The sequence below is a fragment of the Carcharhinus amblyrhynchos genome, chromosome 3, assembly GCF_965287045.1.
Source record: "Carcharhinus amblyrhynchos chromosome 3, sCarAmb.v2.hapA, whole genome shotgun sequence".
In the NCBI taxonomy this organism is placed as follows: Eukaryota; Metazoa; Chordata; class Chondrichthyes; order Carcharhiniformes; family Carcharhinidae; genus Carcharhinus; species Carcharhinus amblyrhynchos.
The window spans coordinates 65197293-65209722 of NC_137326.1; the positions used below are offsets into that span (position 1 = coordinate 65197293).

A 12430-nucleotide genomic window follows, 5' to 3' on the forward strand; every position below is an offset into this window, starting at 1 on the left:
TCTTCCAAAGTGTATCACCTCACAACTTTCAAAGTTAAATTGCATCTGCCACTTATCCACCCATTTGACCATCTCGTCTATATCTTCCTGTAACTCAAGACTGTTAACCATCCGGCCAATCTTTGTGTCATCGGCAAACTTACTGATCCTACCTCCCACATAGTCATCTATGTCATTTATATAAATGACAAACACTAGAGAGTCCAGCACGGATCTCTGTGATATGCCACTGACCTCCAGTCAGTAAAGCAACCGTGTGTCATCACCCTCTGTCTCCAACTGCTGGGCCAATTATAAATCCACCCCTATCAGATAACCTTGTATCCCATGTGCATTTGCCTTCTTACCAAGTCTCCCATGTGGAACTTTGTCAAAGGCTTTGCTGAAATCCATGTAAACTACATCAACAGCACTACACTCATCTACACACTTGGCTACATGTTCAAAAATTCAATCAAATTTGTTAGGCATGATAAAAATCTGTTTAACTCCTCCTTAAATTTACTCAGTGTCCCAGCTTCCACCGCACTTTGGAGTAGTGAATTCTACAGATTCACAACCCTTTGGGAGAAGTAGTTTCTCCTCAACTCTGTTTTAAATTTTCCATCCCTCAACCTAAGACTATGACCGCTCATCCCAAAACACCACTCCCCCCCAGTGGAAACATCCGCTCAACATCTACTTTATCCATACCTTTTATCATCTTGTACGCCTCAGTTTGATCTCCCCTCATTCTTCTAAATTCCAGACAGTGTAGGCCTAAACTGTTCAATCTCTCCTCATCCTGATCAAACTTGCCTCTCCAAATGGAGATAGATACTGTCCTTCAGAAGTTTTTCCACTCATTTCCCAACCACAGAAATGATACTCACCAGCCCGTAGTTTGCAGACAACTCTACAACCTTCCTTAAATAGTGGGAACATTTTAGATGTTCTCCAGTCTTCTAGTACTTCCCTGGTGGCCAGTGAAGAATTAAAAATTTGAGGCCGAGCCCCTGCAGTTTATTCCCTCACCTCCTACAACAGCCTGAGCGGCACAGTAGCAAAGTGCTTAGCAGTGTTGCTTCACAGCTCCGGGGACCTGGGTTCAATTCCTAGCTCAGGTCACTGTCTGTGCGGAGTTTGCACATTCTCCCCATGTCTGCGTGGGTTTCCTCCAGGTGCTCCAGTTTCCTCCCACAGTCCAAAGATGTGCAGGTTAGGTGGATTGGCCAAGCTAAAATTGTCCCTTAGTGTCCTGGGATGCGTCGGTTAGAGGGATTAGTGGGTAAATATGCAGGGATCTGGGGATAGGGCGTGGGTGGCATTGTTGTCAGTGCAGACTCAATGGGCTGAATGGCCTCTTTCTGCACTGTAGGCTTTTTGTGATTTCTATTTCTATTATTCATCTAGACCTGGAGATTTGTCCACTATTAAACTCACCCTTTCAATACCTGTCACTCCCTATGTCAATTTGCTCAAGAACCTCATACCCTCTGCCCCTGAGTTCCATAATTACCTCTTCATTCTTGTGGGTGAAGACAGATGTGAACAGTCACCTGGGAAGGGGCTGGGAGGTGATGAGGGGCTTCAAACCAACACAAAGGCAGGGCTGCTATGTTCATTATCTAGTGGTGGGGAAGTTGGCAGAATTCCTACCCAGAAGCACCTAAGTGGCAATTGAAGTCATCTTCTCCCCACTGCTGGCATTTTATCAGTAGCAAGGGAGCCTTCTGCCACATGGGGAAATCACTTGATGACCCTTGGCAGCCTCCCTAGGGCCTTTCGTCATGAGTACCTATTATTTGGGTATTCTTTGATGCATGGAGTAGCCCCCGAATGGCAATCGCAGCACCTACCTTCACCAAACTCCTGCCCCTTGACCTGGCTAATTCTGCCTAACTAGTCCAAGCACCACGCACCCCCCCCACAACTGATTGTGATGGTGCAATCACTTCTTGGTGCTACTTGGGATGGCAACTGGCTTTTCTCGTGTCAGTTGTCCCAATGTAGCCAGTTGATTGGTTGCTGCTGACAAGATGTGGTGCTGGGTCCAGTGGATCACTGAAGCTGAGTTTACCCCCAACCCAACTTCTTGAGCCTTGTCGACAACTCAAAATTCATTGCCAGATTGTTGTTGTGTTCCAGAATTATGAAATTAACTGAATTGAAACTCCTTAGCTGCCATGGTGAAATACAAACCAATGTCACCAAATCATAAATGCAGACTCTTCAGTCACAAACCCAGCACCAATAACCAATCCAAAATATATTAATCACTTTGAGGGCACCTAGTGCAATATATCCAATTTTGCTGATAATACAAATTGGGCAGGAAGGAAAGGTATGAGGAGGATGTAGGAAGGCTGCAAAGAGATACAGCGACATATTTTACTTGCCCCCACTAGGCTTGTTTTTGGTGGGGGTGGATGGAGGGCACACATATTATAGGTTAGGTGGCTGGCCCATTACCTACCAGTCCACCACCAAGCTCACACCTATAATATGCTAGGTGGACAGGTGACAAAACTGGCTGCCGCCTGCTGTATGTGACTGATAATCATAACAGTAACAAGTAACAAGCTAAGAGACTTCAATAATATGCTGTCTGCACCATAACAAGGTTAGCTAGGCAGTTGCGGGAAGCAGTTGGGAAGGCAAATAGTACGTTGGCCCTTATTGGACTTGAGCACAGAAACAAGGATGTCTTACTGCAGCTGTCCAGGGCCTTGGTGAGACCATACCTGGAGCTAAATGGAAAGCAGCTCCAAAAAGCGTCTGGGCAGAGGGATTTAGGTGTCTTTGTTTATGAATTGTGATAAGTCGGCATGCAGATACAGCATGTAAAAAAGAAGGCAAATGGAATGTTGGCATTTATTGCAAAATGACTGGAATTTAAAAGCAGAGAAGTGTTGTTGCAATTGTATAGTGTGTTGAATAGACCACATCTGGAATACATTGTCCAGTTTTGGTTTCCTTATTTGAGGAAGGATATGGTGGCATTGGAGGCAGTTTAGAAGAGGTTCAGCAGATTGATTCCAGAGCTGAAAATGTTGACATATGAGGAGAGGGTTCTGCTCATATTGGGCTTCTGCTCACTGGAATTTAGAAGGATGAGAAGGGATCTGACTAAGATATATAAAATCTTAAAAGAGCTTGATAAAATGAATGTAGACCAAATGTTTTCTCTTATGGGGCAGTCTGGAACAAGAAGTCACAGGTATAGGTTGAGATGTGGTAGATTCTTGCAGAGAGTGGTGAGTTTGTGGAACTTGCTGCCCCATAGCGTGGTGGAGTCTGAAAAATCAAATGTTTCAAGAAGGAGATAGGTAGATTTCTAATAAAAAATGGGTTAAAGGAATGTGGAGTATGGGTAGGGAGATGTATTTGAGACCAGGGAGAAATGAGCCATGATCTGACTGAATGCTGGAGCAGGTTCAAAGGGCTGAATTTGCCTACTTCTGCTCATTTTGATTTCTTTACCGAAGAAAATATATACTTACTGTAGAAGGAGTGCAGCAAAGATTCACCAGACTGCGTCCTGGGATGGCAGAACTGTCATGTGAAGAGAGATTGGGTTGACTAGGCCTGTATTCACTGGATCTTAGAAGAATGAGAGGGGACATCATTGAAACATATAAAATTCTGACAGGCTGAACAGGCTGGACACAGACATCGTTTCCTCTGGCTGGAGAGTGTTGAGAACAAGGGGCCACAGTCTCAGGATATGTGCTATGCCATTTCAGACTGAGATGAGGAGAAACATCTTTACTCAGAGCGTGGTCAACGTGTGGAATTCCCCACCACAGACGGCTGTGAAGGCCAAAACACTGGATATATTTGAGGAGAAAATAGATAGGTTTCTAGATTTTAAAGGTATCAAGGGATATGGGGAGAGCTCGGGAGTGTGGTGTTGAGATAGTGTCAGCCATGATCAAATTGAATGGCGGAGCAGTCTCAAAAGGCCTACTCCTCCTAGTTTCTAAGTTATGAGGAGAAATTAAAACATTTAGGGCCAATCTTCAAACAGAGAGGATTATGAGGTGACTTAATAGAGATGAACATAAAAAGTAAAAGCTGTTCACTCGGCAAATACATCAGTAACCTATTGTCATAGGTTTCAAACAATGGCAAACAATCTGAATGGGAGACAAGGAGACATTCTTCACTCAGAGCACTGTCAGGATCTGGAACAGTCTATCTGGAAAGGTGGTGGAAGCTGATTTTGAAACAAGTTTTCACAGGGAATTAAGCAGTTATTTGAGGATGAGGAATTTACAGGATGAAAGAAATGAGTGGAAAAGTGGTAATGAACATGACTGCACTTGTAAAAAGCAAACACAGGTATGACAGGCTGAATGACTTCCTTTTGTGAAATATGTTTCTATGATTCATGTGTTAAAAAATTTTCAGGGAAGACTTAAAAAGCTAGTTGCATCTATAAAAACTGAGTAGAAACAGCATCAACCCTTTCTGATTCTCTGTCTAACTGGGGTAATTATATTGTATTGGGGTATGTGTGGAACATCAACATCAGTATAGACATTTGGGTCTAAAATTGTAACTAATAATCTTTATAATGTATAATTGTCAAACTATCTAAACTATCAAGTGCTGATTGGTAGTTGTGACATTAAGGGTCTATAATGAATAACAGCCTGTCGGTATGGTTTCTTTAACAGCTGACCATGCCTACCCCGATGCCCGAGTACCTGAATGTACATTATATCTGTGAATCTGCCTCCAGACTTCTCTTCCTCTCCATGCACTGGGCCAGATCCATTCCAGCATTCCAAGCTCTAGGGTAAGCCTTGTAATTCACACATCCTGGTACAGAAGTACTGCTATTGTTGTACCATTTGGTAAAACAGGGAGAAAATGATGGATTGAGTAATTAAGACTGGTCAACCTAATTTTAATGGTGGACTTCTTGTTGGAAAAGTCCTGAGGGACAATATAGATCATGATTTGGAAAGGCACAGATTACGTAGTCAGCGTGGATTTGTTAAGGGAAGGTCTTGTCTCAATAACGTGATTGAATTCTTTGAGGAAGAAACAAAGAAAGTTGATGAGATGGCACAATTGATGTAGTTGACAAGAAGTTTTGCAAGGCATTTGGCAAACTAAAAATCATGCAATCCAAAGGAAAGTAATAAGTTGCATCTAAATTAGGTTCAGTGGCAGCAGCTAAAGGATAATAATTGAGGCAAGGTCTGCAAAACATAACAGGCTACAAGATGAAGGCATGTAGAATCACCAGCACCATTGCACTTCTCCCTGATGAGCTCAACGCATTCTATGCCCATTTGAGGAAGAGATCAGCAAGAGCATGCCCTCCACCCTGGAAGCCTCGGCCAAACCCGTATCCAAAGTCACCATTGCAAACGTCAGATCAGCCTTCCCAAAGTCAACCCACGGAAAGCAGGTGGTCCAGACGGAGTGCCCGGATGAGCACTCAGATCCTGCGTGGACAGTTGGCGGGGGTATTCACAGACATCTTTAACTTCACTTGTCACTAATCTGAGGTCCCCATCTGCTTCAAGAAGATGACCATTATCCGTATACCAGAGAAAAGCTAGGCAGTGTGCCTTAATGACTATCATCTGGTGGCTCTGACATCCATCATTATGAAGTTCTTCAGAAAGTTAGTCATGGCACAAACCAGTTCCAGCCTCCCAGATTGCCTGGATCCACTATAGTTCGCCTATCGCTGTAAGAGGTCTACAGCAGACATTTCCCTGGCCTTATTCTCAACCTTGGAACACCTGGATTATTAAGACATCTATGTCAGACTCCTGTTTATTGACTACAGCTCAGCCTTCAACACCATTATTCCTACAAAACTCATCTCCAAACTCCATGGTCTGGGGCTTGGTTCTTCTTTCTGCGACTAGATCCTAGACTTCCTAACTCACACTCCATAATCAGTAAGAATAGGCAACAACAACACCTCTGTGATCATCCTCAACACCGGTGCCCCACACCTGTGTCCTCAGCTCCTTACTATATTCCTTATACACCCATGACTGTGTGGCCAAATTCCCCTCCAACTCAACTTTCAAGTTTGCTGATGACACCATCGTAGTGAGTTGGATCTCAAACAATGATGAGACAGAGTGCAGGAAAGAGAGAATCTGGTGAACTGGTGTGATGACGGTAATGCTTCCTTCAAAGTCATTGACTTCAGGAAGCATAGTGGAGGATATATACGTGTCTACATCAGTGGGGATGACGTGGAAATGGTTGACAGCTTTCAGGTTTTTGGGTGTCCAGATCATCAATAACCTGTCCTGGTTCCTCCATGCCAGTGCTATGGTTAAGAAAATCTTTACTTTCTCAGGAGGCTAAGGAAATTTGACATATCCTCTATGACTTTCACCAACTTATAGAAAGCATCCTTTCTGGTTGTATCACACTTGGTATGGCTCTTGCTCTGTCTAAAACTGCAAGAAAGTATGAGGGGTTGTGAATGAAGCTCAACCCATCATGCAAACCAGCCTCTCTTCAATTGACTCTGTTTACATTTCCCACTGCCTCAGAAAATCAGTCAGCATAAACAAGGAACCCATGCACCCGGACGTAGTCACTTCCTCCTTATCCTGGCGGGTAAAAGATACAAAAGTCTGAGGTCACATACCAATGGACTCAAGAACAGCTTCTTCCCTGCTGCCACCAGACTTTTCAGTGTATTAAGATAAAAGCTAAATTCTGCAGATGCTGAGATCTGAAACAAAAACAGAACATACTGGAAAATCTCAGCAAGTCTAACATTAACAGCATTTGTGAGAAGAGAATGGAGCTAACATTAGCTCTGTTCTCTCCCCACAAATGCTGTCAGACATGCTGAGATTTTTCCAGCATTTTCTGTTTTTGTTACCTCGTATTAAGTTGGTCTTTCTCGACACCCTAAACTGTTTTATAAAGAAGAGGGATCACCTCTCTGAGAACTAACACCTAACCATTCAAAGAGGAATACCTCACCTCGTAATCTGTTACAAGTGTGTGAGAAGTAGTATGATCTGCTCTTCAGCAACTTTTTGACGTTAAATCAAAAATAACTACTTGAGAGTCTCTTTTTAAATTCAACAAGTAAATGAATTTATCTAACAGTAAACAAGTTAACTGAACCATTAACTATTAGATAAATACTATTCCCACTTATTAACAAAGAAGTAGAATTTTTAGTCACTCTCAAAATTACATCCAGGTCTGGCGTCTTCTGGAATCTTCTGTTTTCTTTCTTCTTTATTATCTTTACCATCGAGACGAGGCTTTGTTTTAAGACATAAATAAGCTGTGTCAGAAAGTAGTTGCTGACCGTCTATTTCTCTCTCTAAATCTGTGAGCTTTGGCAGGTGCTTTTCTCCTATTTGTGCCACTCGCCTCCACCCCAACCCCCCCCAACACCTTTCTTATACCCCTGATGACTTACCAACATCCCCATAATAGAACATAGAACATTACAGCGCGGAACAGGCCCTTCGGCCCACAATGTTGCGCCGACCAGTCTTATTTTAAAAAAAAACATTGACCCACTAATCTAAACCAATCCCTTTTCGTCCATAAACCTATCCACCAATCTCTTAAACGCCCCCAAACTAGGCGCATTTACAACTGCAGCAGGCAGGGCATTCCAGTCCCTCACCACCCTCTGGGTAAAGAACCTGCCCCTGACATCCGTCCTATAACTACCCCCCCTTAATTTAAAGCCATGCCCCCTCGTGCTAGATTTCTCCATCCGAGGAAACAGGCTATCACCATCCACCCTATCTAAACCTCTAATCATCTTATATGTTTCTATAAGATCCCCTCTTAGCCGCCTTCTTTCCAGTGAAAACAACCCCAAATCCCTCAGTCTCTCCTCATAGGACCTCCCCTGCATACCAGGCAACATCCTGGTAAACCTCCTCTGCACCCTCTCCAAAGCCTCCACATCCTTCCTGTAATGTGGGGACCAGAACTGCACACAGTACTCCAAGTGCGGCCGCACCAGAGTTGTGTACAGTTGCAACATGACGCTGCGACTCCTAAATTCAATCCCCCTACCAATAAACGCCAAGACACCGTACGCCTTCTTAACAACCTTCATACGCCTTCTTAACAACCTTAATGGGAGTGAGTCTCAGTGAGTCTCCAAAATATCAAATTCAAATCTGATAGGTTGCTGTTATCCAAGTGCCTAATTTAAATTGATTTGTTAAAATTCAAAAATCTTCTCTATTGTCTTGGCAACACTATTGTTTGGCCTTTAATACAATGTTTCAGTCTGTGTACTGCATATGCACCTACCTCTTTTTTTAACTCTTAGCCCAGAAAAACACCATCTTTTATAGGAACCATGCAATACTTTTTTTTAACGAACACCAACTTCATAAGGTGATCAAGAAGGCGAATGGAATGTTGGCCTTTATAGTGAGGGGGATAGAATATAAGAGTAGGGAGGTCTTGCTGCAACTGTACAGGGCACTGGTGAGGCCGCAGCTGGAGTACTGTGTGCAGTTTTGGTTGCCACACTTGCGGAAGGATATATTGGCCTTGGAGGGAGTGCAGAGGAGGTTCACTAGGCTGATACCAGAGATGAGGGGGTTGGACTATGAAGAGAGACTAAATAGACTGGGTCTGTACTCATTGGAGTTTAGAAGGATGAGGGGGGATCTTATAGAGACGTATAAGATAATGAATGGGATGGATAGGGTAAAGGTAGAGAGATTCTTCCCGCTTAGAAAGGATAGCAGGACTAGAGGGCACAGCCTCAAGATAAGGGGGGGCAGTTTAGATCAGAGATGAGGAGGAACTTCTTCACTCAAAGGGTGGTCAATCTCTGGAATTCTCTGCCCATTGAAGTGGTGGAGGCTACCTCGCTAAATATATATTTAAGTCACAGGTAGATAGGTTTTTGACAGACAAGGGAATTAAGGGTTATGGGGAGAAAGTGGGAAAGTGGAACTGATCCACTTCAGATCAGCCATGATCTTATTGAATGGCGGGGCAGGCTCAAAGGGCTAGATGGCCTACTCCTGCTCCTATTTCTTATGCTCTTATGTTCTTACGTTCTTAATCTCAAAACTCAAAAACTGCCACTACATTTTAAAATTACAGCAGATTAAAGTTTAGAAATGGACACCTTCAATTACTTAAGCCTTCCCAGTGGAATAGGTTGTGCACTGCTTGGCAAGCTAGAAGCGTAAGGTAATGTTCTAGGGAAACATAAGGGTTATGGGGAGACAGCGGGAAAGTGGAACTAATCCACTTCAGATCAGCCATGATCTTATTGAATGGCGGGGCAGGCTCGAAGGGCTAGTTGGCCTACTCCTGCTCCTATTTCTTATGTTCTTATAACAGACAGTAACACTACATTCTGTACCCTCTCCTTTCCTCCTTTATGTACAATATGTTTTGTCTGTATAACATGCAAGAAACAATACTTTTCACTGTATACATGTGACAGTAATAAATCAAATCAATGAGTTGTCTTGTGACTGAAAGGCTGTTTACAGTGGAGTTTGAAATGCTGATTGTGGTATATATCAGTGATTTAGACTGAAATGTTTGCGGCATTGATTGAGAAGTTGCAGATGGTTTGTCATACCATTGTTAAGCTTTAGACTGCAGAAAGATACAGATGGGCATGGTGTGATGTAATAAGTTTTGGGAGGTGCAATAAGACAAGGGAATATACAATAAATGATGAGAAGTGTAAAGGAATAGAGGGAGGTGAATGCATGTCCCCCGTTATGGGCGGCATGGTGGCACAGTGGTTAGCCCTGCTACCTCAAAAGGCCAGGGATCTGGGTTCAATTCGGGCCTTCAGTCACCGTCTGTGTGGAGTTTGCACGTACTTCCTGCATCTGCGTGGATTTCCTCCGGGTGCTCCAGTTTCCTCCCACAGTCTAAAGATGTGTGGGTTAGGTTGATGGCCATGATAAATTACCCCTTGGTGTCAGAAGGGTTAGGTTGGTCAATATGTGGAGTTACTGCAATAGGACATGGATGGGATTGTGATAGGTGCAGGCTCGATGGGCCAGATGCCCGCTTTCTGCGCCATAGATTCTATGATTCCTGAAGGCAGCAGGACAGTAGTTAGGTTCGTTAACATGCACAAAACCTACTTTCCTTTATTAAATAAGGCATAGAAAATAAAAGAAGAAATGTTATGCCCGAACTGAAACATCAGTTAGGCGACAACTAGAACATTGTGTGCAGTCCAGATCACCACATTATAAAATGGGTATAATCACACTGGATCGGGTAAAGAGTTCACAAGGATGTTGCCAGAAATGGAGAAGTTTACCCATGGGTAAAGATTGACAATGCTGGGTCATGGCGTGTGATTGTGGTGTGGGTGTTGCTGGCTGGGCCTGCATTTGTTGCCCATTCCCAATTGACCTTGAACTGCATGACTTGCTAGGCCATTCCAGAGGCATTTAAAAGTCAACCACATTGGAGTCACATGGAGACCAGATCAGGTAAGGATGACAGATTTGCCTCCCTCCCTAATATCTTTTTACGACAATTGACAATGGTTTCATGGTTAACATTAGACTTTTAATTCCAGATTTTTATTGAATTCAGATTTCACAATTTGCCATGGTGGGATTTGATCCTAGGTTCCCAGAGCGTTACCCCTACTCTCTGGATTAAAGCTTGAAAGTTTATATATTAGTGTCACAAGTAGGCTTACTTAAACACTACAGTGAAGTTACTGTGAAAATCCCCTAGTCACCACATTCGGGTACAATGTGAGAGAATGTACCATGGTCAATGTACCTAACCAGCATGTCTTTCGGACTGTGGGAGAGAACCAGAGTACTTGGAGGAAACCCATGCAGACACAGGGAGAACATGATGACTCTGCATAGACAGTGACCCAAGCCGGGAATCAAATCCGGGTCCCTGGCGCTGTGAGGCTGCAGTACTAACCGCTGTGCTGCTGTTGTGGAGTTAGCATTTGTAAAATTATTTTAAAATTGTAAAATGCTAAGGGGGAAAACATTGCATGGTTCTCTTAAAAAGTGCTGCTTTTTCTGAGCTGAAAGATTTTTTAAAAACTGCAAGAACATAGAGAATGTAAAATGAAACATGAGTATTGAAAGACCAAGACAACAGCCTTTTGAATTTAGCCAATCAATTTGAATTAGAACAGGCTTTTGAGTTTAGCCAATCAGTTTGAATCAGGCACTTAGAAAGCAACAATCTATTAAATTTAAATCTGATGGTTTTGGCAATCTAAGATCAATCCTATTGTATGAGATATTGATATGTCATCGTGGGTATAAAAGGAAGGGGGCAGTTGGACAAGGAGAAAGAGAAATTCACACCTACCAAAGTAACAGCTCTTAGTTGATTTGATTTGATTTATTATTGAGACATGTATTATTATAGTGAAAAGTATTGTTCCTTGCATACTACACAGATAAAGCATACCGTTCACAAAGGAGAGAGTGCAGAATGTAGTGTTACAATCATAGCTAGGGTGTCAAGGAAGATCACTCTGTCGGCCCAATAAAAAGTCTGCTGTCGGCAGGGAAGAAGTTGTTCTTGAGTTGGTTGTTACGTCAGCCCAGACTTTTGTATCTTTCTCCCGACAAAAAAAGGTGGACGAGAGTAGGTCTGGGCTGCATGGGGTCCAGAGTTATGCTGGCTGCTTTTCCGAGGCAGTGGGAAGTATAGACAGAGTCTATATTGTATATATTGTAATTAATATTAATTAATTATTAATATTGTATACATTATAAGAGGCTGGTTTGCATGATGGATTGGGCTTCATTCATGACCCTTTGTAGTTTTTTTGTGTCTTGGGCAGAGCAGGAGCCATACCAAGCTGTGATACAACCAGGAAGAATGCTTTCTATGGTGCATCTGTGAAAGTTGTCACAGACATGCCAAATTTCCAGTCTTCTGAGGAAATAGTGGCTTTAGTGGGCTTTCTTAACTATAGTGTCAGCATGGGGACACTAGGACAGGTTGTTGGTGATCTGGACACCTAAAAACTTGAAGCTCTCAGCTCTAGAGAGAGAGAAAACTGCTGGCTCTCATGGCTTAATTTACTTCTTAAGGGGAAGCACTGTCTCGATGGCAAAGATATCCAAAGAAGAAAGAAGATCCAGACAGAAGAATCAACAGAGAAGGCCCAGAATATTCCAGAAGACATCAAACCTGGTTATAATTGTGAGTGACTAAATTTTACTTTGTTAATGAGTGGAAATTGTATTTATCTGAACAGCATTCCATTAGAATCGTGTTTTATTTGGTTTGTTGATAGTTTAGTTAACTTGTTCACTGTTAAATAAATCAATTGTTACTTGTTGATTTTAGAGAGAGTATCAGATTTATTTTGATTTAAAAGTTGGCGAAGAGCAGTTCGTACCACTTCACTCACTTTTTACAGATTATAGGGCGAGTGGTTTGGGTAGTCAGGTATTAGTCCTCGGAGGGGGGGGGGAGGGGAGGC

General features: G+C 42.8%; 1 protein-coding gene across 1 annotated transcript in view; it reads left to right on the forward strand.

The window, feature by feature from the left end:
• The window catches only part of LOC145340407 (nuclear receptor subfamily 2 group C member 2-like), a 263492-nt gene that overhangs the window by 182157 nt on the left and 68905 nt on the right, over window positions 1-12430 (forward strand). The window contains exon 10 of the mRNA XM_080184880.1: window positions 4662-4783. Coding sequence (XP_080041006.1) covers window positions 4662-4783 — 122 coding nt within the window. The remainder of the gene's footprint in view (window positions 1-4661; window positions 4784-12430) is intronic.